The 25583-nt window shown below is 38.2% G+C and overlaps 1 protein-coding gene across 1 annotated transcript; it reads right to left on the bottom strand.

The window, feature by feature from the left end:
- Window positions 1–24274: 24274 nt before the first annotated feature.
- Window positions 24275–25210, bottom strand: LOC308417550 (olfactory receptor 5B2-like; the record flags this gene model as incomplete). The annotated part of the gene is made up of 1 exon (XM_080912925.1): window positions 24275–25210. One exon carries the CDS (start codon window positions 25208–25210, stop codon window positions 24275–24277), a length of 936 nt encoding a protein of 311 aa, XP_080769051.1.
- Window positions 25211–25583: the final 373 nt, after the last annotated feature.

The following is a 25583-nucleotide window of genomic DNA, read 5'->3' as shown; positions in this document are numbered from 1 at the left end:
TGGGAAATGCAGGACACAATGAGATGATAAAACTTGAGAGTAATTGGTATAGAAGAGAGCAGAGATTCTCAACTTAATGGGTCTGTAAATATCTTTGACAAATTATAGAATAAAAGTTTATCTTAAAGAAAGATATGCCTATAACCATATTGGAAGTCTGCAGAACTGAAATAAATTGGACTAGAAAAGAAACTTCTTCCATCCCATAATAGTCAAAATACAAAATGCACAAAATGAAACAAAAATATGTTAAACGCAGTAAAGGAAAAAAGCAGAAAAGGAAAAAGGCAGACCTATGAGAATCACAACAGACTTCTCAACAGAGATCATTAAAGCTAGAAGACCCTAGGCAGATGTTATACAGACCCTCAGAGAACACAAATTCTAGTTCAGGTTGAGAAAAAATTAGAAAAACAACACCATTCACAATAGTGACAAATAATATAAAATATACATTATTATAACCAAGCAAGTGAAAGGTATATATGACAACAACTTCAAGTCTCTGAAGAAAGAAATTGAAGAAGGTATCAGTAGATAGAAAGATCTCCCATGCTCATAGAATGTCAGGATGAATATAGTAAAACGGCCATCTTGCCAAAATCAATCTACAGGTTCAGTGCAATCTTCATCAAAATTCCAACTCAATTCTTCATAGAGTTAGAGCAATTTTCAAATTCATTTGGAATAACAAAAAGCATAGGATAGCAAAAACTATTCTCAATAATAATAATAAAAAAATTTCTGGAGGGAAATCACCATCTATGACCTCAAGCTGTACTACAGAGCAACAGTGATAGGAACTGTATTGAACTGGTACAGAGACAGGAAGATAGATCAAAGGCATAGAATTGAAGATCCAGAAATGAACCCACACACCTATGGCCACTTGATCTTTGACAAAGGAGCTAAAAATATCCAGTGGAAAAAAAGACAGCATTTTTAAGATATGATGTTGGTTCAACTGGCAGTCAGCATATAGAAGAATGCAAATCGATCCATTCTTATCTCCTTGTACAAAGTTCAAGTTTAAGTGGATCAATGTCCTCCACATAAAAACCAGGTACTCTGAAACTAATAGAAGAGAAAGTGGGGAAGAGCTTAGATCACATAGGCATGGGGGAAAATTACCTGAACAGATCACTAATCACCTATCCTCAAAGATCAAGAATCAACAAATGGGACTTCATATAATTGAAAAGCTATTGTAAGGCAAAGGACAGTGTAATTAGAACAAAATGGCAACCAAATGAGTTGGAAAGATTATTAGAGGGTTAATATCGAATATATACAAAGAACACAATAAATTATATTCCAGAGATTCAAATATCCCTATTAAAATGGGGTACAAAGCTAAACAAAGAATTATCAACTGAGGATTATAGAATTATTGAGAAGCACCTAGAGAAATGTTCAACATTCTTAGTCATCAGGTAAATGCAAATCAAAACAGCCTAGAGATTCCCCTTCACACCAGTCAGAATGGCTAATATCAAAAACTTAGGTAACAGATGCTGGTAAGGATGTGTAGTAAGAGGAACATTTCTTCATTGTTGGTGGGATTGCAAGTGGGTACAACCATTAAGGAAATCAGTTTAGTGGTTCCTTGGAAAATTGGACATAGCACTACCAGAGGACCCAGCTATACAGCTCTTGGGCATATACCCAATAAATGCTCCAACATATAACAAAGACACATGTTCTACTGTGTTCATAGCAGCCTTATTTATAATAGCCAGAAGCTAGAAAGAACCCATATGTACTTCAACAGATAAATGGATATAAAAATATGGTACACTTACACAATGGAGTAGTACTCAGCTATCAACAAAAATGACTTCATGAAAATCTTAGACATATAGATTTAAGTAGAATATATCATCCTGAGTAAGGTAACCTAGTTACCAAAAACACCCAAGTTATTCATTGAGTGATAAGTGGATATTAGACCAAAGGCTCAGAATACCGAAGATACAATTCATAGACCACATGAAGCCTAAAAAGAAGGAAAACCAAAGGATGGATCTTTCCATCTATCTTAGTAGGAGCTACAAAAATATTCACAGGAGGAAATACAGAGACAAGGTTCACAGCAGAGAACTTTACTGGACTGGTGTGCAAATGTCCTTATCTTGAAAATTAGAGATAAGTTTGTGCTAACCTAATATTAAATGGATTTTGTTAGGTCTAGTGCCCAGGACAGTGTTAATTCATGAACTGACCACAAAATTCATTATGCCATTAAAAGACCTCTGCAGAGGGGAGACCTTCAGTCAAGTCTGGGGATAACAAAATCCCCCCCCCCCCAAAAAATCTCACAAGAGATCATCCTTGCTGCAATTACACGAGGTTTTTTTAATGAACCATGCAGGGGTAGAGTCTTAACCGGAGTGGCTGGGGGAGGGGTTTTTAAATGAAAAAACCACAACCAAGGTGGGGGGGAGTACATAATTGGAGAATAACAAAAATACCATTGAAGAATCATAAGGAAAATACCTGGTTTCTCAAGATTGCCTATAAGGTAAAAATTACCAGTGAAGAATCGTGAGGGGGAACATCTAGTTTCTCAAGACTGTTTGTGTTGTTTTATTTAACTTTTATAATTTTATGGTCAGTCAGTTTCTGCAGTAGAGTCACCCTAACCTTAATGCCATAAATTCTTTATGGTCAGCCAGTTCCTGAAAAAAAGTCACCGAACCAGTTATCCTATATTTCTGGCTCTTCTCTACCAGCTAGGGGTCTTCTATTCTATCTATTAGGGGGTCAGGATATATCCTGGTCTTTAATTCCCCACTTCTTGTAGTACCTTGTTCTAATCATATAACTAGATCCTAGTATCTTCATAATATTGATTTTCTTGATTTTGTAAAGTGCTATATTACTGGTGCAACATCAAAATCTGCACAGCGCTTACTCTCTAACAAAAGCTACCAACTTATTAAGGATGCATGGTCCAAATGTAAGAAGCAAAAGCAAAATTAAAAGAGGCTCCACTAATGAGGAGATTAAAGTGGCCATCCATGGGGATCTGTTAAACTATCCCTCAAACCATCCTTGATGTTCTTCTCTGTCTCTTTTTCTTTTGTCTAGACTATCTCTCAACTTACTCATAGAATCTTTAATCACTCCTAAATGATCTACATATAAGCAACATTCTTCTTTTAAGGCAGCACATAGCACCCCTTCCTTAAGGAACAGTATGCCTAGTCCCCTTCTGTTTTGCAAAGTTACCTTGAAGAGTGAGGTCAGTCATTCTTCAAGCTGAGATATGGATTGTTCTAGGGCTTGCAAATCTTCATCTATTGTGGATCTTAATGAGCAGAAATATTGAGGGGTCTGTATTAGTGCTGCTGTGCTCATTCCCACACTTGCAGCCACTCCAAGCCCTAATATGACTGCTAAGGTCAACAAAATGGGTTCCCCGCAGAACTGTCTCAAGCACCCATCAAATTCATCTTCAAGGGTACCTGCATGGTGATAATACACCCGAGGGACTAACTGTACAAGTATAAAATAGTCTTGGGTCTCATTAAAGACAGAGGTGGATATACAAGGGGTTAATCCTGAACCAGATGCCCATCATTTATCAAGCATGTGTACCAAGAATCTGTTAGTAGTTGTCTGTGGGCTCTGAAGGGTCTCATTGCAAAGATGCCTGTAAGTGGCTGGTGGGTTCCCTATGCAGGTCCCTTTTCCTGAGACCCCTGTAAGGGTTAACTTGTTCTTAACTGTTCCAGACATAGGTGCAATGGTTCATGGTGTTATTAAAGGTCCAGACACCACAATGCCTTCATAATAAGGGGGGCCCAAGGAGATGCAAAGCCAACATGATTCAGTAAACATTCTAAGCCTCTGCAATGTCAAGCGGTGGCTCGGTCTTGGCCATCTGGGGGTAAATGTAAAATCTTAGTCTCCCAAGTTACACCTTGCATCTGGACTCCCACATCCAAACTTGCCCCTGGGTGAATATCTCCCAGGGACTTTTAGGGGCAATTTCTGAGGGTCTGTGTCAGGAATGTCACAGGTATACAACCTAGCTGCCAACTGGCAGAAGTCAGGAGTGAGTGTGGGCCACCATGTGAATGGTGGGGCCGCTTTGGAGATGGACCAAATCACCTCTCTGGTCTGTGTGGAGACTTGACAAGTCAGTTTTTGAGAGTCATGGGGATTTTTTTCCTTCATCTGAGTTACGCCTACAACGCAGGTGCAGCTTAAGAGGGTCAGCAGTCTTTTCCAATTTCCATTCATCTTGGGATGGCTCCAATGCTTTCTTGATGTGGGATGCGTGAATCCAAGCTGAAATATCTTCAACTTTAACTGTTGTGGGAGATGTCAACAGCCCCTTCCAGAGAGGTTCTAGGTTTCCCACTCAATAATGTTGGACCAAGACAGCGTTTTCGACCTGGAACTGGTGGGGTACTTCCAAACTCCCAGTTTCGTAGTCATCCTTCAGCTGTTTCCAGGTTTCACATCTCACTACCTCTAGGGCTTTAAGGTGGGAAAACAGGGGTCTAGAAAGAACAGCATCAGGATCATACACTCCTCCTGACTCAGTGAACGGTGAATTTCATAAGGGGTGAGTTTAAATCGTCCAGGAGTGTTCCAAACTTCAGAACAGGGCAAAGGGAAGGAGAGCTGTCCAGTCATTCCCGCTGGACTCTAAGGCCAATTTTGGTCTCTTTTAGGGTTCTATTCATCTTCTCAACCTGACATGAGCTCTGGGGTCTATAAGCACAATTATAATTTCCAATTGGTTCATAAGAAACAAGCTAATATCTGACTTACCTGGGCAACACAAGCTGGCCCATTGTCTGATCCAATTAACTTAGGGGTGCCAAACCTATGGAAGATCTCTTCTGGAATCTTCTTAGCTATGACTGCTGATGCTGTTTCTCTCTTTATGGGGAAGCTTTCACCAGCCCAGAAAAGGTATCTATAAAGAGTAATAGATACTCATATCTATATATTCCTGGCGTAGTTTCTGTAAAATCCACTTCTCAGTAAACCTCAGGTCAATCTTCTCTCCTCCCAGGCTTCTACATACATTTGCTTTCTGGCATGGCACACAGTTAACTACTCAAATCTGGCACAAAAGAATTTGGCTTCAAGACAGTCTTTACAAGTTTGTCTTCCTCTAGATGAGTTCATTGAGGCATTTTCTTCAAGTCCAGTACTGTATACCAGGTTCTGGATGTGGCAATGAGCTCAACAGGTTATAGGGGTTAAGTACCATGAGGTGGAGATTGGGCACCGATTTGTTTACCTCTTGGAGATCTTGAACTGTCTGGCAATTGTTGGTTCCAAGTTTCTGCACCAGTAGGAGAGGTACGTTTCAGACTGATTGACACTTATGCAGAACTCCAAGTTGGAGTAACCAGATGATGTATGTCTTGATCCCGCTTCTTGCCTCCTTTTACATGGGGTACTTAGGCACCGCTAGCCTGAACTTTCAGCTCCATATGTGCGGGGACTGGTTCTCAGCCTTCCCCATTTCTCCAGTCTCTGCCCAGGCCTGTGGATATGCCTGCAGCCACCAGTTCGTCTGATCTGAGGCAGGCTGTTTATAGTTGGTACTCATCCTCCAACTGGATGGTTGGAAGCTGCACAGGCTCCACTTTTGGCTCTCTAACCTGTGGTCCATCAGAGTGGAAGTGAATCTGTGCCCCATCTTAATCAGAAGGTCTCTTCCCAACAGGGGGCAGGGACAGTCTGGCATTGCTATAAGTGGGATGCCATGCCCACTCCGAGATCCACAGATCTTCAGGTAGTCCATGAATATTCTTTGGTGCTGGTAGCTCATTGAACCTGAGACTTTTATGGTCAAAACTTTGGGGCCACAGCTCAGAGAGTCCTGTTGCTTGGGTCCCCTTTTCTTCTTGTTAGGGCAACCCTTGTCACAGTGGCCTTTTTTTTTTTTTTTTTTTTTTTACAGTAAACACATTGATCTTTGTGGAGAGGTTCCCTCCTAGTGCCATACTTGATTCCTAACTCACTCGCCCTTCACTACTGTGGCCAAAATCTACAGATTTCTTTCTTGTCTACTATCCCTCCGATCCTTTCTTTCCTCTGCCTTCCTGCATCTCTTTCTTGCTTCCCTTCCTCAGTCTCCTGCTTATGAAACAGTTTCTATGATTCCTTTACCAAATCCTGTAAGGTATAGTTTTGCAACGCCTCTAGATGTTGTAACTTTTTCTTAATATCTAATGCTGACTCCCCTATAAAGGCCATAGCCACTGCTGCCTGCTGACCCTCAGAGGTTGGGCCAAAGGGAGTATAATGCATGTAAGCCTCCATTAAACGTTCAAGAAACACAGACAACAGTTCAAAAGCTCCCTGAAGAGCCTCTCTTACCTTAGCCAAATTATTGGGGCAACTATTGGCCCCTCTGAGACCTGCCACGAGAGCCCGGTGATAGACTGTCAACCACTCCTTACCTGCTGCCGTATTGAAATCCCAATTAGGTCAGTTAATGGGTAACCTGGAATCTATTTCATTCTGAAGGTTGGTTGGTGCCCCATTTGCTCTGGGGACACTTTTTAGGGCCTCCTGTAGGATCCTCTCTTTTCATTTGGTAGTGAAGAAGACCTGCAAAGGTTACTGACAATCATCCCATGTGGGTTGGTGGGAAAACATCAAAGACTCCACCAACACTATCAGGCTGGCAGGGTTTTCTGAAAAGGAAGGGTGATTAGTTTTCCAATTATAAAGGTCTGCAGAGAAAAATGGCCAATACTGAAGGGGCTGAAGAGGCTGAAGATAGGGTGGGTCTACTGGGGGCCCAATGGCACTTAGTGACAGTGCCACAATTGAGTCAGGTTCTCCCCTACCTCCAGACACCGTTCTCTTCGGCTTCTGGACCCAGCGGCTGGTTAGCCCCCGACATGGTAGAGGGCTTGGCCATTTGGGAGGCTCCTCAATCTTGGGATAAATTTTAGGAGGAGCCGAAGGCTGGTTCTTGGGCAAACTCTCAAGCTTCAGAGCTTCAGATTTTGGTTTGTGATCTAACTCTGAGAGCCAGGGCTCAGGAGCCTGGCTTCTGTTTGTGCACCCAGGGCTTGACATAAGGTGGGGATTCTGAACCAAATCTTTCCAGACGGTAATGTAAGTCAAAGGTGTTCTCTGGAAGCCAAACATCAGCTACTATGGGGAGCAAAATGTCTGCCATAGTCCTTTTTTAAGAATAAGTGGCAAATTGTTGGTTCTATCGTTAACTTCAGTCAAACTCAGAGGAGTCGTCACAGTCACAGTCTGTCTCACTGTCAGTCACAAGTAACACAAAACAGAAACCTAAGACACACAGACAAAGACTAACAGATGCCTGTCTCCACCTAGACAGACAAAACCACTCCAGATATACAGATGTCTAGGAGGGAGTACAGCTTCTCCAATCCAGGAGAAATACTGTACCCTCACCGGCACCCAGACAGGAATCTTCCAGGTGTCCCTGGGGTTCCTCCAAACTTCCCGGAATGTCTTCCAGGGAAACGCAGTCAGTGAGCCCCTGGCATGTCTACCAATACTCACACTTCCCACCTCTACACGAGATGTGAGCCCCCGTCTCTACCTGAGACACAAGTGACTGCAAAACCAGAACCAGAACTCATGAGGAACTGCAGAACCAAAGTACATAACCAAAATTTAGCCAGCACAAAATTCTGAAGACACAGACAATTACAAAGACACAAACAATATATCTCCTCCAAGTGGGTCTTCGGAGATGAGGGTGGTCTCAAATCCCAGACTGATCGCCCAAATGAAAGAATCCTGCAGAGAGGATACACTCAGTCAAGTCTCGCGATAACATGAGCCCCCAAGAACTCACGAGAGACTGCCCTTGCTGCAATTACAGGAGGTTTTTTAATGAACCAGTGCACTGAGTTTGAAACTTATATCCCATTCAGGTGTAGAGGAGTCTGACCCCGAGTGGCTGGAAGAGGGGGTTTTTAAATGAAAAAAAAAAAAACACAACTAAGGCAGGGAGGGAGTACATTGTTGGAGAACACCAAAAATACCAGTGAAGAATCGTAAGAAAAATACCTGGTTTCTCAAGATTGCCTATAAGGTGAAAATCACCAGTGAAGAATTGTGAAGAAACATCTGGTTTCTCAAGATTGTTTATGATGTTTATTTAACTTTTATGTTTTTATGGTCAGCCAGTTTCTGCAACAGAGTCACCCTGACCTTAAGGCCATAAATTCTTCATGGTCAGCCAGTTCCTTTAACAGAGTCACTGAACTGGCTATCCTACATTTTTGGCTCTACTTTACCTGCTAGGAGTCTTTTACTTTACCTGTTAGGGGGTCAGGATTTATCCTTGTTTCACTATGAACTTTCTTTGCAGAATGGGATAGCCTTTCAGCTGACCAGTATCATCTGTGTTTGGTAGAAAAAGCATTGTGTGTGTGTGTATGTACATGTGTCTGGGAGGCACTCACTATCTTGCTGGCCAAGAAAGTAGGGAGGATAACTGCAGATTTTCACCTGTTCTTTCTCTTCTGCAAGTCCAAACTCCCACTCTCACCTCTAACTTTGAAGCAAATCACCTGCTGTGGCCTTTTGCCCCCATCTCAAGCAGATTACACAACCCTTCCCTTACAGCTTTCCTTCTCATTTGTTCTGTTATTCTTCTCCCAAACTTTAGTATGCATTCCCTGGAAACCTAACATTTAAACCTAACAGCAAATCAGATAAGCAAGCCACAAATATTTACTCTTTCTTTTCTCCTCTTAATCAGATTCCCCAGTCTTATGCCCAGCTCTATAGAAACTATCCATTGTGATCTCTTCTCACTCTGCCTCCATTCCCAGTAGAGTAAGCCGATCTGGTGGCACATCCTTCTTTCTTCCCATTCTGTGGATGCCCTAAGCCCCCCTTCCTAGCCTGTTCTCCATTGTTAAGTGCCAGATACCAATACTTTGTAACACATATTATTTATTTTATGAATTACGCTTACAATGTTACATTGTAAATAGGTTACATGCAATTGAATTTTTTGTCGAAAGAGCTCTCATGGTATCTTCAAACAACTGAAGTTTGTGCCCAAGCTAATAGGCTGCTTTCCACAAACTGACAGCAAGATCCCATTGCTGAAGATAACATATACACAACTGACTGAACATGGAGAAGTCAAACTGTTTCCTACATTGAGTCTTCACCCATACTTACTAGAATTTTTGATACAGGAAAGTACTCTACATGCTAGCAAAGTATATATGTAAATGCCAAGTCAGCTACAAAATATTCTATCTCTAATGGTGTTCTGCCAACAGGATATGCTAGCATAATGGTAGCACATGACTTGTGGGAGTAACCAAATAATATCTGACTTAGGTAATGACTCACTCCACCAGATGGAATCTATATATGACGATGCTTGGGAGGTAGGTCAAGAACTCAAGACTAGATAAAACATGGGGCTAATGTAAACCTACATATTGCTATCTATGAAAAGAATGCAACAGTATAATGACTTCTAATGATGATACTGCAGTCATGGATCAGTGAATACTTTACTCAGTCATCATGAGAGAAGCTTCTTCCTACAGAAGATGGGAGCAAATATAGAAGCCCACAATCAAACATTATGCAGAAAGTGAGAGATCTTGGAAGTCAGTCCTAAATGAGATGCCTTGATCAAACATCTTCCCTCAGGATACAAATATCCTGTGGAAGAGGAATCTCAAAGATTTTAAGAGTCAGGGTGGATAGAAGACAGGAAGTAAATGAGTCCCTCTAAACTGGGTTGATTAAAAGTAAACTCAGAGATGGAGGCAACATGCACAATCTGCACCAGATTGAGTCATACAGCTGAAAGAAGGGAATACATTTCCCCATTTCTCACCCAGAAGCTACTTTTAACTGCTAACTTCTTCCAAAGAAAATTTAGATTGTTTCTTTTTTTGAAAATTGTATTTACTTAGAAACATTCAGAATGTCAACAAAACAGCCACTGGGTTTTTTTTTTTTTTTTTTTTTTTTTTTTTTTTTTTTTTTTTTGCAATTAGCCAGTGGTATTCACTTAAGAGAACAAGCAGTATCATCATATAAGCTGCATCAGAGACAACTGAAAATGAAAAAACAAAACAAAACAAAAAACCAAAATAAAACCAAAAGAAAAGACAAAACATGAAAAACAAAACAACCAACCAAACAAAAAACAACCAAACTACTGTCCCCATATGTAACTAAGTCATGCTGTGCACCAAGAAGAACCTGCTTTAAATTTCCATGCCAATTCACAACTGCCAGACTGGACCAGGCAAGGATAGTTGCTATTGAAAATACCACCAGCACAGGGCTATCTAAAGACATAGTCAGTAGTGTGTTAACCATACAAAAAAGACACTGTATAGTTTAAATAATATTATACAGCTTTAAATTTCATATTTTTTTCTTTAAAAGGAGTGAGTTGTGTGCAGGTGGAAGGGATTCTCAAAGAGAAAGCAAACTTTTTTACAATTTAATTTAATGTTTTTTTTTTTTTTGTTTTTTTTTTTTTTACACTCTAGATTTTATCCTCATTTTGGTCCACCCTCTGATGGTTCCACATCCCATACCCCACCCATCTCCATCAGAATGTCCCCACCTCCCCACCCCAATCTTGATACTCCACACCATAGCAGACCTTCCTATTCCTAGTAGCCTCTAGTCTCTTGAGGGCTAGGTGCACCTTCTCTGACTGAACCAAGATCAGCAGTCCTCTACTGTACATGTGTTGGGGGCCTCATATTGGCTGGTTTATGTTGCCTGGTTGGTGGTCCAGTGTCTGAGAGATCTCAGGGGACCTAGTTAATTGAGACTGATGGTCCTCCTACAGGGTTGCCCTCCTCCCCAGCTTTTTCCAGCTTTTCCCTAATTCAACCATATGGGTCAGCAACTTCAGTACATTGGTTGTGTGTAAAGATCAGCATTTGATTTTTTTTTCAGCTGCTTGTTGGGTCTTTTGGAGGGCAGTCATGATGGGCCCCTTTTTGTGAGCACTCCATAGCCTCAGTAATAGTGTCAGACCTTGGGGCATCTCCTTGAGCTGGATCCCACTTTGTGCCTGTCACTGGTTCTACTTTTTCTGAGGCTCTTATTCATTTCCATCCCTGCAGTTCTTTCAGAAAGGAACAATTATGGGTCAGAGTTTTAATTCTGGGATAGCAACCCCATCCCTCACTTGAAGCCCAGTCCTTCTGCTGGTGGAGTGTTCTAGAAGATCCCTGTCCCTACCATCTCAGGTCTCTCCCTTCTAGTCCCGAGAGTCTCTCTCCTCTTAGGTCTCTGGCATATTTTGGAGGGTCCCTCCCCACTTTCTACCTCTGGAGGTTGCCTGTTTCTATTCTTTCTGCTGTTTCTAAGGGCTTCAGTCCTTTTCCCCCACTCAATACCTACTCTTAAGGGTAGGCTGCATGCTTAGCAGGAGATAGCCAGCAGAAAAGAAACTCAGAGTTATCTTTTTAGGTTCTTTGTTTCATATGTTGTGTCAGAGCCTTTTAAAAATATTTTCTATGTTCATTTTTATGTATGTACATATTTATTTTTTCCTTTTATTCTATGGTTTACATATATATTCATATATATTAATACATGAATATATATATTCTAGTTTTGTATTTTCATTGAACTTCAAAGTGCATGAAAGTGTTAAGTTTTGTGTCTATATCTGTTCCATAAGTTATTTCTTGAGTATTTATACTTTTGTTTATTTTGTCCTATATTGATGTGTTAGTCTTTGTTTTATCTAATAAAACATTAGTTTTATTATTATTCCTTAGGGCAGTGATTTTCAACCTTCCTGATGCTGTGACTCTTGGATACAGTTCCTCATGTCATGTTGTGGTGATACTCAACCATAAAATTATTTCACTGCTACTTTTTAACTGTAAGTTTACTGCTGTTGCAAACTATGATGCAAATATCTGATATTCAGGTTGAGAATTGATGTCTTAGAAACATGTTTGTTTTCTAATGAGAGACATACACAAGATGGTTCTAGGTGGGAGGAGAGGTGGGGAGAAGTTGAAAGGCAAAGGGGAAGGGAAAAATATAGTCAAGTTATTTTAAATAAAAATATTTTTCTCTGTTTCATTGGATATCTATGTATTTATATTTCAAATATTATCCCCTTAGCCTCTCTCCTATCTCCCTTTCCCTTCTCTTGCTTCCATAAAGATGTTCACACGTTCAATCTACCACTCCCACTCATTCCCTTGGTATTCCCCTACACTGGAAAAACAAGCCTTCACTGGACCAAAGACCTCTCCTCCCATTGATGCCAGACAATGCCATTCTCTGCTACATATACAGCTATAGTCATGGGAGTCTCTATGTGTATTCATTGGTTGTTGTTTATTCCGTGGGAGCTTTAGAGGATTAGATGGTTGATATTGTTGTTGTTGCCATGGGGTTGAAAAATCTTTCAGTTCCTTTAGTCTTTTCTCTAGCTCCTCCATTGTGTTCCCTGTACTCAGTTCAATGATTAGCTGCCATCATCCTCATCTGTGTCAGTAAGGCTCAGTCAGAGCCTCTGAGGAGGCATCATTATCAGGCTCATGCCAATAAACACTTCCTGGCATCAGCAATAGTGACTTGGTTTGAGGGCTGCACATTGGATAGATCCCCGGTTGAGGCATTCTCTTGTTGATCTTTATATCGCTCCCTGCACCACAATATGTCCTTTCTTCTCATGTACTTCCTCCCATGAGTATTTTGTTTTCTCTTTTAAGAAGTACTAAAAGAATCCACATTTTGTTTTTCCTTCCTTTTAAGTTTCAAAGATATGTGAATTGCTTCTTGGGTATTTGGAGCTTTGGGGCTAGTATCCACTGTCAGTGAGTGCATACAATGTGTGTTCTTTTGTGACTGGGTTACCTCACTCAGGATGATATTTTCTAGTTCCATCTATTTGCCTAAGAATTTCATGAAGTCATTTTTTTGATAGATGAGTAGTACTCAACTGTGTAAATGTACCACATTTTTCTGTATCCATTCCTCTGTTGAAGGGCATATGAGTTCTTTCCAGCTTCTGGCTATAATAAATAAGGCTTCAATAAACATAATGAAACATGCATCCTTGTTATGTACTGTAGCATCTTTTGAGTATATGCTATAAGGTGTATAGCTGGATCCTGAGGTAGCACTATGTCCAAATTTCTGAGGAACCACCAGGCTGATTTGCAGAGTTGTTCTATCAGCTTGCAATCCCACAGAAAAATGAGGAAGTGTTCCTCTTTCTCTACATTCTGGCCAGCATCTGCTATTACTTGAGTTTTGTTTTTTTCTTACAATTTTAGTTTTATTTATTTTTTTTCTTTTTTTAACATCTTTATTTTACAAAACAAAGATAAATATACAGATGTCAGGATTTTTTGTGTAAAATTATACAATACAATTTTGTCAGTACTTTTTTTTCAGATTTTAAAATAATTTTTACATACATCATTATGAATAGTCAGTACTTGATCTTTTTAAAGGTTTGACAATATGCATAGAAAACCCAATAGTTACAATGAGCACAAAGTACATGCAAAACAAAATGTAACATGAAAATAGTCAAAGTTTTCTTGTTGTGTAAATATTTTTTTTGTTTTGTTTTGTTTTCTTTATTTCTTGGACTTCCTACAGTCTGTGAGTTGTTTCTGGGGTAGGGCGAGCCTCTGGGGGCTAGCACCCCACTATCAGTGACTGCATATTATGTCTGTTCTTTGTGACTGGGTTATCTCACTCAGAATGATATTCTCTAGATGCAGCCATTTTCTTAAGAATTTGGTCAAGTCATTGTTTCTGGTGGCTGAGTAGAATTTCATTGTGTAAATGTACCACAATTTTTGTATCTATTCATCTTCTGAAAGGCATCTGGATTCTTTCCAGCTTCTGGCTATTATAAATAGAGCTGCTATGAACATTGTGGTGCATATATCTTTGTTGTGTACTAAGGTGTCTTTGGGGTATATGCCCAGAAGTGGAATAGCTGGGTCTTCAGGTAGTATTATATCCAATTTTCTGAGGTATTTTCAGACTGATTTCCAGAGTGGTTGTATTAGTTTGCAACCCCACGAACAGTGGAGAAGGGTTCCTCTTTCTCCGCAACCTCGCCAGCATCTGCTGTCATCTGAGTTTTGGATATTGGCCAATCTGACTGGTGTGAGGTGGAATCTCAGGGTTGTTTTGATTTGCATTTCCCTGATGGCTAAGGATGTCGAGCACTTCCTCAGATATTTCTCAGCCATTCGATATTCTTCAACTGAGAACGTTTTGTTTAGTTCTGTACCCCATTTTTAATAGGGTTATTTGATTCTCTGGTATCTAGATTTTGAGTTCTTTGTATACCTTAGATATTAGGCCTCTATCTGATGTGAAGTTGGTAAAAATCTTTTTCCATTCTGTTGGCTGCCTTTTTGTTTTTTTTTGACAATGTCCTTAGCCTTACAGAAACTTTGCAATCTCATTATTCCCATTTGTTAATCTTTGACCTTAGAGCTTGAGCCATTGGTGTTTTGTTCAGAAAATTTTATCCTGTGCCAATGTGTTCTAAAGTTTTCCCTACTTTCTCATCTAATAGTTTCAGTGTATCTGGTTTAATGATGAGATCTTTGATCCTCTTACACTTGAGCTTTGTACAAGGAGATAAGAAAGGGTCTATTTTCATTCTTCTGCATGCTGAGTGCCAGTTGGACCAGCACCATTTGTTGAATAGGCTGTCTTTTTTCCATTGAATGTTTACAGCTCATTTGTCGAAAATCAGGTGACCATATACATGAGGGCTCACTTCTGGATCTTCTATTCTATTCCATTGATCCACATGCCTATTTCTGTACCAGTACCATGCAGTTTTCAGCACAATTGCCTTGTAATATAGCTTGAGGTCAGGGATAGTGATTCCCGCAGATGTTTTCTTGTTTTTGAGGATGGATTTCTCTATTCTGGGTCTTTTGTTGTTCCATATGAAATTGCACATTGACCTTTCCAATTCCATGAAGAACAGGGTTGGAATTTTGATGGGGATTGCATTGAATCTGTAGATTGCTTTTGGTAGGATGGCCATTTTTAAAATGTTGATCTTTCCTGAGTGAGATAACCCAGTCACAAAAGAACAGACATAATATGCAGTCACTGATAGTGGGATGCTAACCCTAGAGGCTTGCACTCCCCCAGAAACAACTCACAGAGTGTATGAAGTCCAAGAAATAAAGAAAACAAAAAATATACATATATTCACAAAACAAGAAGACTTTGACTATTTCCATGTTGCATTTTGTTTTGCATGTACTTTACGCTTATTGCAACTAGTAGGTTTTTAATGCATACTGTCAAGCCCTTGAAAAAAATCAAGTACTGACTAAAAAACATATTCACATGGTTTTATGTAAAATTTATTTTAATGTCTGAAAAAACAGTACTGACAAAAATGTATAATTTTAAGCAAAAAATGTTTAAAATCTTTACACTTATCTTTGTTTTGCAAAATAAAGTCATTTAAAAAAATGAAAAAAAAATAAAAATTCAAAAAAAATGTTGATTATTCCAATCCATGAGCAAGGGAGATCTTTCCATTTTCTGAGATCCTCCTTAATTTCCTTCTATAGAGGTTTGAAGTTATTGTTGTACTGGTCCTTCACTTGCTTAGTTAGAGTCACACCAAGGTATTTCATAGTTTTGTGATGATTGTGAAGGGTACCTTTTCCCTAATTTCTTTCTCCACATGTTTGTCCTTTGAGTATAGGAAGGCTACTGATTTGTTTGAGTTAATTTTGTATCAAGATACTTTGCTGAAATTGTTTATCAGCTGTAGGACTTCCCCGGTGGAATTTTTGGGGTCACTTAAGTACAGTATCATGTTATCTGAAAAGAGTGATGTTTTTATCTCTTCCTTTCAGATTTGCATCCCCTTGATCTCCTTTTGCTGTCTAATTGCTCCAGCCAGGACTTCCAGTACTATGTTGAATAGGTAGGGGGAGAGTGGGCAGCCTTGTTGAGTCCCTAATTTTAGTGGAATTGCTTCAAGTTTCCCAACATTAAGTTTTATGTTGGCTGTTGGTTTGCTGTATATTGCTTTTATTATGTTTAAGTATGGACCTTGGACTCCTGTTCTTTCCAGGACTTTTAACATGAAGGGGTTTTCGATTTTGTCGAATGCTTTCTCACCATCTAGTGAGATGACCATGTGGTTTTGTTCTGTGAGTTTGTTTATATGGTGGATTATATTGATGGATTTCCTTATATTAAACCATCCCTGCATCCCAGGGATGAAGCCTACTTGGTCATGATGAATGATCGTTTTGATGTGTTCTTGGATTCGGGTTGCGAGCATTTTGTTGAGTATTTTTGCATCAATGTTTATAAGTGAGAGTAGTCTGAAGTTCTCTTTCCTTTTAGGGTCTTTGTGTGGTTTAGGTACGAGGGCTATTTTAGCCTCAAAAAATGAGTTGGGTAATATTCCATCTGATTCTATCTTTTGGTATAGTTTGGCGAGTATTGGTGATATATCCTCAATAAAAGTCTGATAAAATTCTGCACTGAACCCGTCTGAACCTGGGCTTTTTTTGGTTGGGAGGCTTTTGATGACTTCTTCTATTTCTTTAGGTGTTATAGGGTTATTTAGATGGTTTGCTTGGTCCTGGTTTAACTTTGGGACCTTGTATCTGTCTAGGAATTCGTCCATTTCCTCCAGATTTTCCAATTTTGTGGAGTATAAGTTTTTGTAGTAGGATCTGATGATTTCTGAATTTCCTCAGTTTCAGTTGTTATGTCGCCACTTTCCTTTCAGATTTTGTTAATTTTGATACTCTCTCTTTGCCCTCTAGTTAGTCTGGCTAGGGGTTTATCAATCTTGTTGATTTTCTCAAAGAACCAATCTTGGTTTTGTTGAGTTTTTCAATGGTTCTTTTTGTTTCTATTTGGTCTATTTCTGCCCTAATTTTGATTATTTCTTGCCGTCTACTCTTTTTGGGTATATCTGCTTCCTTTTGTTCTAGGGCTTTTAGCTGTGCTGTCAGTTTGCTGATGTGAGCTCTCTCCAGTTTCTTTGTGGAAGCACTTAGGGTTATGAGTTTTCCTCTCAATACTGCTTTCATTGCATCCCATAGGTTTGGGTCTGTTGTGTTTTTGTTTTCGTTGAATTCTAGAAAATCCTTAATTTCTTTCTTTATTTCTTCTTTGACCCTGCTATCCTTTAACAGAGCATTGTTTAGTTTCCATGTGTATGTGGGCTTTTTGTTGTCTTTGTTGTTGTTAAAGACCAGCCGTAGACCATTGTGATCTGAGAGGATGAATGGGATTATTTCAATCTTCTTATATCGATGGAGGCTCGTTCTGTGTCCAATTATGTGGTCAATTCTCGAGAAGGTGCCATGGGGTAGTGAGAAGGTGTATTCTTTTTTTTGAGATAGTGTGTTATGTATATATCTATTAATTCTAGGTGGTTCAAAGTCTCTGCTAGTTTTGCAGTGTCCTTGTTCAGTTTCTGTTTCCCTGAACTGTCCATTGGTGAGAGTGGGGTATTAAAGTCTCCCACTATTATTGTGTGGGGTGAAATGTATTTTTTGAGCTTTAGTAGGGTTTCTTTTATGAATGTGGGTGATTTTTTATTTGGAGCATATATGTTAAGGATTCACACAATATCTGACCACAAACCCAGCACTACAACGAATTATAGGTGGAAAACCCAATACAACGAGGGAAAATACAGCCTAGTAAGAACAAGAAAACTCCTAAACAAGAAAACTAAAAGAAGGAAAAAAAAAAAAAAAACACAGACACAACTCAACCCAAAAAAGCAATAATAGCAGGAAACAGAAACAACTATTCTTTGATATCTATTAACATAAATGGTCTCAACTCCCCAATAAAGAGACATAGACTATCAGACTGGATACATAAACAAAATCCAGCCTTTTGCTGCATACAGGAAACTCATCTCAGAGACAAAGACAGACACTATCTCAGAGTAAAAGGGTGGGAAAAAAACTTTCAAGGAAACAGCTCCAAGAAGCAAGCTGGAGTGGCTATTCTAATATTGAATAAAGTAAATTTCCAACCAAAAGTTATCAAAAAAGATAAGAAAAGACATTTTTTAATCATTACTGGGGAAACCTGTCAGGAGGAACTCTCAATCCTTAACATATATGCTCCAAATAAAAAAACAACCACATTCATAAAAGAAATTCTACTAAAGCTCAAAAAATACATTACACAACATGAAATAATAGAGGGAGACATTAATACCCCACTCTCTCCAATGGACAGATCATGAAAACAGAAATTGAACAAGGACACCGTAAAAGTAGCAGAGACTTTGAACCAATTGGAATTAAGAAGTACAGAACATATCCTAAAATAATAAAATACACTTTCTTCTCAGCACGCTATTGCACCTTCTCAAAAATTGATCACATAATTGGATACAAAGCAAGCCTCAATTGATATATGAAGAGTGAAATACTCCCAAGCATCCTCTCAGATCACCATGGTCTATGGCTGGTCTTTAACAACAACAAAGACAACAAAAAGCCCACATGCAAATGGAAAGAAAAAAATTCTCTGTTAAATGATAGCAGGGTCAAAGTAGAAATAAAGAAAGAAATTAAGGATTTTCTAAAATTCAATGAAAATTAAAACACAACATACTCAAACATATGGAATGCAATGTAAGCAGTACTGAGAGGAAAACTCATAGCCCTAAGAGCTTCCAAAAAGAATCTGGAGAGAACATCCATCAGCAACTTGACAGCACAGCTAACAGCCCTAGAACAAAAGGAATCAGATACATCCAAGAAGAGTAGATGGCAAGAAATAATGAAAATTAGGGCAGAAATACACCAAATAGAAACAAAAAGCACCATTGAAAGAATCAACAAATTCAAGAGCTGGTTCTTATAGAAAATCAACAAGATTTATAAACTCCTAGCCAGACAAACTAGAGGAAAAATAAAGAGTATACAAATTAACAAAATCAGTAAGGAAAGTGGAGACATAACAACTGACACTGAGGAAATTCAAGAAATCATCAGATCCTACTACAAAATCTATTCTCCACAAAGTTGGAAAATCTGGAGGAAATGGATTAATTCCTAGACTGATGTAAGATCCTAAAGTTAAACCAGGACCAAGTAAACCATCTAAATAATCCCATAACACCTAAAAAAATAGAAGAAGTCATCAAAAGCCTCACAACCAAAAAAGCCCAGGTCCGGATGGGTTCAGTGCAGAATTTTATCAGACATTTATTGCAGACATCACACCAATACTCTCCAAAATATTCCACAAGATAAAATCAGATGGAATACTACCTAACTCATTTTTGAGGCTACAATAACCCTCGTACCTAAACCACACAAAGACCCTTCAAGGAACGAGAACTTCAGACCAATCTCACTTACAAACTTTGATCCAAAAATACTAAACAAAATCCTTGCAAACCGAATGCAAGAACACATCAAAACGATCATTCCCCATGACTAAGTAGGCTTCATCCCTAGGATGCAGGGATGGTTTAATATAAGGAAATCCATCAATGTAATTCACCATATAAACAAACTCAAAGAACAAAATCACATGATCATCTCACTAGATGCTGAGAAAGCATTGACAAAATTTAACACCCCTTCATTTTAAAAGTCCTGGAAAGAACAGAAATCCAAGGTCCATACCTAAACACAATAAAAACACTATACAGCAAACCAACAGCCAACATCAAACTTAACGATGGGAGACTTTAATCAATCCCACTAAAATCAGAAACTCAACAAGGCTGTCCAATCTCCTCCTACCTATTCACCCTAGTCCTGAAATTCCTGGGTAGAGCAATTAGACAGAAAAGGAGATCAAGTGGATGCATATCGAAAAGGAAGAGGGAAAAACATCACTCTTTGCTGATGTCATGATAGTGTACTTAAGTGACCCAAAAATTCCACCAGAGAATACCTACAGCTGATAAATAAGTTCAGCAAAGTGGCTGGATACAAAATTAACTCCAACAAATCAGTAGCCTTCCTATTCTCAACAGACAAACATGTGGAGAAAGAAATTAGGGAAAAGATACCTTTGACAATAGTCACAAAAACTATGAAATACCTTGGTGTGACTCTAACTAAGCAAGTGAAGGACCTGTATGACAAGAAATTCAAACTTCTAAAGAAGGAAATTGAGGAAGATCTCAGAAAATGGAAAGATCTCCCATGCTCATGGATTGGAAAGATCAACATCTTAAAAATGGCCATCTTACCAAAAGCAATCTACAGATTCAATGCAATCCCCATCAAAATTCCAACACAGTTCTTCATTGAGTTGGAAAGATCAATGTGCAATTTCATATGGAATAACAAAAAACCTAGAATAGTGAAATACATCCTCAACAACAAGAAAACATCTGTAGAAATCACTATCTCTGACCTCAAGGTATATTACAAGGCAATTGTGCTGAAAACTGCATGGTACCGGTACAGAAATAGGCACGTGGATCAATGGAAGAGAATAGAAGATCCAGAAATGAGTTCTCTTGAATATGGTCACCTGATTTTTGACAAAGGTTCTGTAACATTCAATGAAAAAAAGGACAGCCTGTTCAACAAATGGTGTTGGTCCAAGTGGCACTCAGCATGCAGAAGAATGAAAATAGACCCTTTCTTATCTTTTTGTACAAAGCTCAAGTGTAAGTGGATCAAAGATCTCATCATTAAACCAGATACAGTGAAACTATTATATGAGAAAGTAGGGAAAACCTTAGAATACATAGGCACAGGAGAAAATTTTCTGAACAAAACACCAATGGCTCAAGCTCTAAGATCAAAGATTAACAAATGGGTCTTAAGGAGATTGCAAAGTTTCTGTAAGGCTAAGGACATTGTCAGGAAAACACAACGGTAGCCAAAGAATGGTAAAAGATCATTACGAACTCCACATCAGATAGAGGCCTAATATCCAAGGTATACAAAGAACTCAAAAAGCTAGACACCAGCGAATCAAACAACCCTATTAATAAATGGTGTACAGAGCTAAACAAAATGTTCTGAATTGAGGAATATTGAATGGCTGAGAAACATCTTAGGATGTGCTCGACATCCTTACCCATCAGAGAAATGCAAATCATAAGAAATCTAAGATTCCACCTCACACCAGTCAGATTAGCCCAGATCCAAAACTCAGATGACAGCAGATGCTGGCAAGACTGTGGAGAAAGAGGAACCCTTCTCCACTGTCAGTGATGTTGTCAACAGATACATCCACTCTGGAAATCAGTCTGGCGATACCTCAGAAAATTGGAAATAGTACTACCTGAGGACCCAGCTATTCCACTTCTGGGCATATACCCCAGAGGTACTCCAATATACAACAAAGATACATGCACCACAATGTTCATAGCACCTCTATTTATAATAGCCAGAAGCTGGAAAAAACCCAGATGTCCTTCAGTAGATTAATGGATACAAAAATTGTGGTATATTTACACAATGGAATACTACTCTCCTATCAGAAACAATGACTTAATTATATTCTTAAGAAAATGGCTGCATGTAGAGAATATCATCCTGAGTGAGATAACCCAGTTACAAAAGAACAGACATAATATGCAGTCTCTGATAGTGGGATGCTAACCCCAGAGGCTTGCACTGCCCCAGAAACATCTCACAGACTGTGTGAAGTTCTAGAAAAAAGAATATAAACCAAAGCAAAACAAAAAAAAGTCCTGTTCAATCCTTACCCACCAAGACCCCATTGACAAGTTCTGGGTTACACCCTGTTTTACATGTACTTTTTGCTCATTGTCAAGAAAAAAAGAAAAGCCAAGCACTGACACTATTGTATTTGTATAGATTTATGCAAAAATGTTTAAATTATTTTTATCTTTGTTTTTTAAAATATTGTTAAAAAAACAAAAAAAATCATGACATATGACTTCTACTGGATATATTCTTTACCGTTTAATGGTATGTTGCTTTCTATTAGAATTATGGGGAAATTTTAAATGAATTAGTTGATTATGTAATTTTGAGAAAATTACTTTAAAAGTGAAGAGTGACATATGAATGGCAATATAGAGAATGTGCTTCTATACAGCTGACAATTGGTGTATCTTTAAATGCCACTCATAAATAAGTATCACAGCCAATTATCCAATTAGCTGGTCAAAATCAACTGAAGCTCAGTTATTTCATTCATTCAATTCACAAATACTTTTTTGAGAATCTAAGAAATATGTTTCTTTCAGGTAAGATAATCAAGTGAAAAACAGCTACATTGGTTCATTTGTGAAATGCATATTCTACTTGGGAAGATAAATAAAAACAAAACAAGACTCATAAAGAGTGACAGAGGAGGATGCACATACAGTGTATGTATCATATGGAGAAAACCTGATTCATACACATCATCAGAGAGGATCTGTGAGCAACTTGAGCAAATGTTTGAATGGCATGGCAACATTTCTTACTGTATGAGCCAATTCAAAGCAAATGAACAAGATTGGCTGGCAGGAAAATAATGCTGTATAAGGAAAATAATAAAAAATGTGAATGATCATTATGAAATATTTCAAAGCATTTTCAGAAGAAAAAGTGCATATTATAATGTCCCAGCTTGGTTAAAATGCCATTTGAAGATGGTGAACAATGTTTGAATAATTCCATATTTGTGTGTTTTTTATTTTATCTTAAAAAATTTCTAGTATAAATTATGATAGTTATACAAAATGATTTAATCCAGCAAAAATACTCATTAAAATTATTCACCTTTCTTAAAGGATAAACATATAGTTTCAGCTAATTATTGATTATGTTTTCACTTGAGCCATGTCAACATAGAGAGTAATAAATATTATACAAATATTACATTTATATAAAACAAATGAGATATTAGAGTATCATCACTAAATTAGCTATTTTCCTGTTGCTGTAATAAAACAGAAACCACCAAAAGCAACTTATGGAAGAAAGAGTTTATGTGGGATTACAGTTTCAAAGGGATAGAAGTCCATCATGACAGCAGGCTTAGCAACATAAGGCAGGAAATATGGAAGGAGCTGGAGGCTGAGAGATGGCATATTCAACCAAAAACATTTGGCAGAGGGAAACCTGGAAATGCAGGCAAGGCTACAAACTCTCAAAAACCTGTGTCTCCCCTGGCAAGGCTCTACTCCTTAAAACTTTTTAAGCAGCACCACACCTGGTGACCAAATGTTAAAATAGGTGAGCATTTATGAGACATTCAAAACATCACATTTACCAAATGCTTTAGCTGGTTGTTCCCAAGAAACAACATATTAAGTTGTAATATACCAGGACAAATAGAAAGTATTTATTGTGGGCATTGTTACATATGATATTAAGGATTGGAAGTACCATGATATCCTGCCTTCAAAGTTGAGAAGAAGAGAAGTTGGTGATTAATGAAATCTGACTTAGACATAAATATAAAAGTCTAAGGAGTCAGAAAACTGGATTATGGAAAACCTATATTCTTCTCAGAATAGATTTTAAGGATTGTATAATAACCTGGCTGTTTTTTGTGACATCCCAATGATAGTAAAATTTGATTAAATTGTTTAATATTTGATAATGTGATATTTGAGAATGAGAGGAAATGAATGCTCAAGATAAAGAGGAAAGAGGGGAAAGGATGTTGAAGAAGAGGGAGCCAAGAGCATGAAGTAACAGGAAGGAAGGAAGGCAGAGAGAGGGGAAAGGATTGAGGGTGAAGAAGACAGAGAGGAGGGTTGTATTTCTTTGAGGTCTAAATTGTGGGATCACTTTCACCCACATAGATGATAGAATGTTTTAGTTTGTAATTTAACTGATTCTAACTCTAGAAACTTGAGTGCTTAGAAATATGGTCACAGACATACCACTAATACAGCAAGATGAATCCATAAAAGTAAGCAACACAGATAACCAGATTATCAACAAAATTCCATAACATCTTCCACAATATGTGCATATCATGGAACATCTCTATGCACTTCTTTGTTCATAGCATTTATTTCAAAATTGCTTCATGTGTATTTGCATTGGGATGTAGTAAGGAAGATACATATGGTTAAGTGATATATCAGTATTCTTAATGAGATTTTGAAATCTCTAAATTATAGTATATTATCCAAGTATATAATTTTGTATAACATATTTTTCAAGAGTTTTGAAGAAGTGGTAAGGATTTCATTTTATTTACTTGAATTTGTTGTATACTTCAGTGCTGATTCAGTAAGGGAGCTGTGAGAAGAATGAAGTCACAAACTACACCATACAAAGTTAAATTAAAATTCTATTTTTTTTTTGCTTTGAGCAATTGAATTCATTCTTTATCCCCAACAATGTAGTATCAGCTTTATAAATGCATTCTTCACCTTGTTGTTCCTCAGGCTGTAGACTAGAGGATTCAGCATAGGGATGACCATGGTGTAGAACACAGAGGTAACTTTGTCTGTGTCCATGGAATGACTGGAGCTGGGCTTTAAATACATGAAAATTGCAGTTCCATAGAAAATGGACACTGCAGTGAAGTGGGAAGTGCAGGTAGATAAAGCCTTATGATATCCTGAAGCTGAGGGCATCTTTGAGATGGTGACAAAAATTAACATGTAAGATGTGCAGATAACTGTTAGAGCAAAAAACACATCTAAACTCTCAATGTAAAGAAGAACAATTTCCCTAACTTGATTATCAAAACAAGTGAGATCCATGATTGCAGGAACATCACAGAAAAAATGATGGATCACATTGGACTTGCAGAAGGAGAGAGTGAATATGTCTGCTATATGGATGGAGGCACTTATGAAACTGATGACATAAGAACCAATGATCATCCATGTATACACACTTGTAGTCATGATGGTGGCATAGTGTAGGGGCTTACACACTGCTGCATAGCGATCATAGGCCATTGAGGCCAACAGATAATTCTCCACAGTTGCAAAGGATCCAAAAAAGAACATCTGAGCAGCACAGTCATTGTAAGAAATGATCTTGTCTCCTCCAAGGAGCTCTGTCATGAGTGTGGGGGTGACAGATGAAGAGTAGCACAAATCCACCAGAGAAAGATTACCAAGAAAAATGTACATGGGGGTGTGGAGCTGAGAGTCCAGGACAATCAGCAGAATCATCCCTACATTTCCCACCAAGGTGATGGTGTAGATGAGAAGGAAGGTGATAAAAAGGGGGAGCTGTAAATCTGGATCATTGGTGAGTCCCAGCAGAATGAACTGTGTCACTTCTGTCCTGTTCTTCATTATTGTCATCTTATAAGAATTATGTTCTCCATAGTAATAAAAAAGAAAAATACGATAACTTGAAATTTCCATGGAATTTAAAATTATAAACTATATTGTTTTAAAATGGTTTTTCATACATTATTTTGATCATATTTTCCCCTTCTCTGAACTCCTCCCACATCCTTCTACTTCTTTCGTTATGCCAACTTGTACTTCTACATTGGAGGAAACTAGCATGAACTTTAGAATTAATTTGGGTGAATCAATTGCACACAAGTCAAATTGATGTACCTTAATGAAATTCAAAATTTTATGCATTTGTTAATTGTAAGGTGGACAATTTAATAAATTAGTTAATATGACATGCATGAATAATACTGTTCATGAATCCATGTTCTAT

Source organism: Micromys minutus (assembly GCF_963924665.1).
Source record: "Micromys minutus genome assembly, chromosome: 2".
Classification (NCBI taxonomy): Eukaryota; Metazoa; Chordata; class Mammalia; order Rodentia; family Muridae; genus Micromys; species Micromys minutus.
The sequence above is the reverse complement of the archived record's forward strand: the minus strand, read 5'-3'. Positions and strand labels throughout refer to the sequence as shown.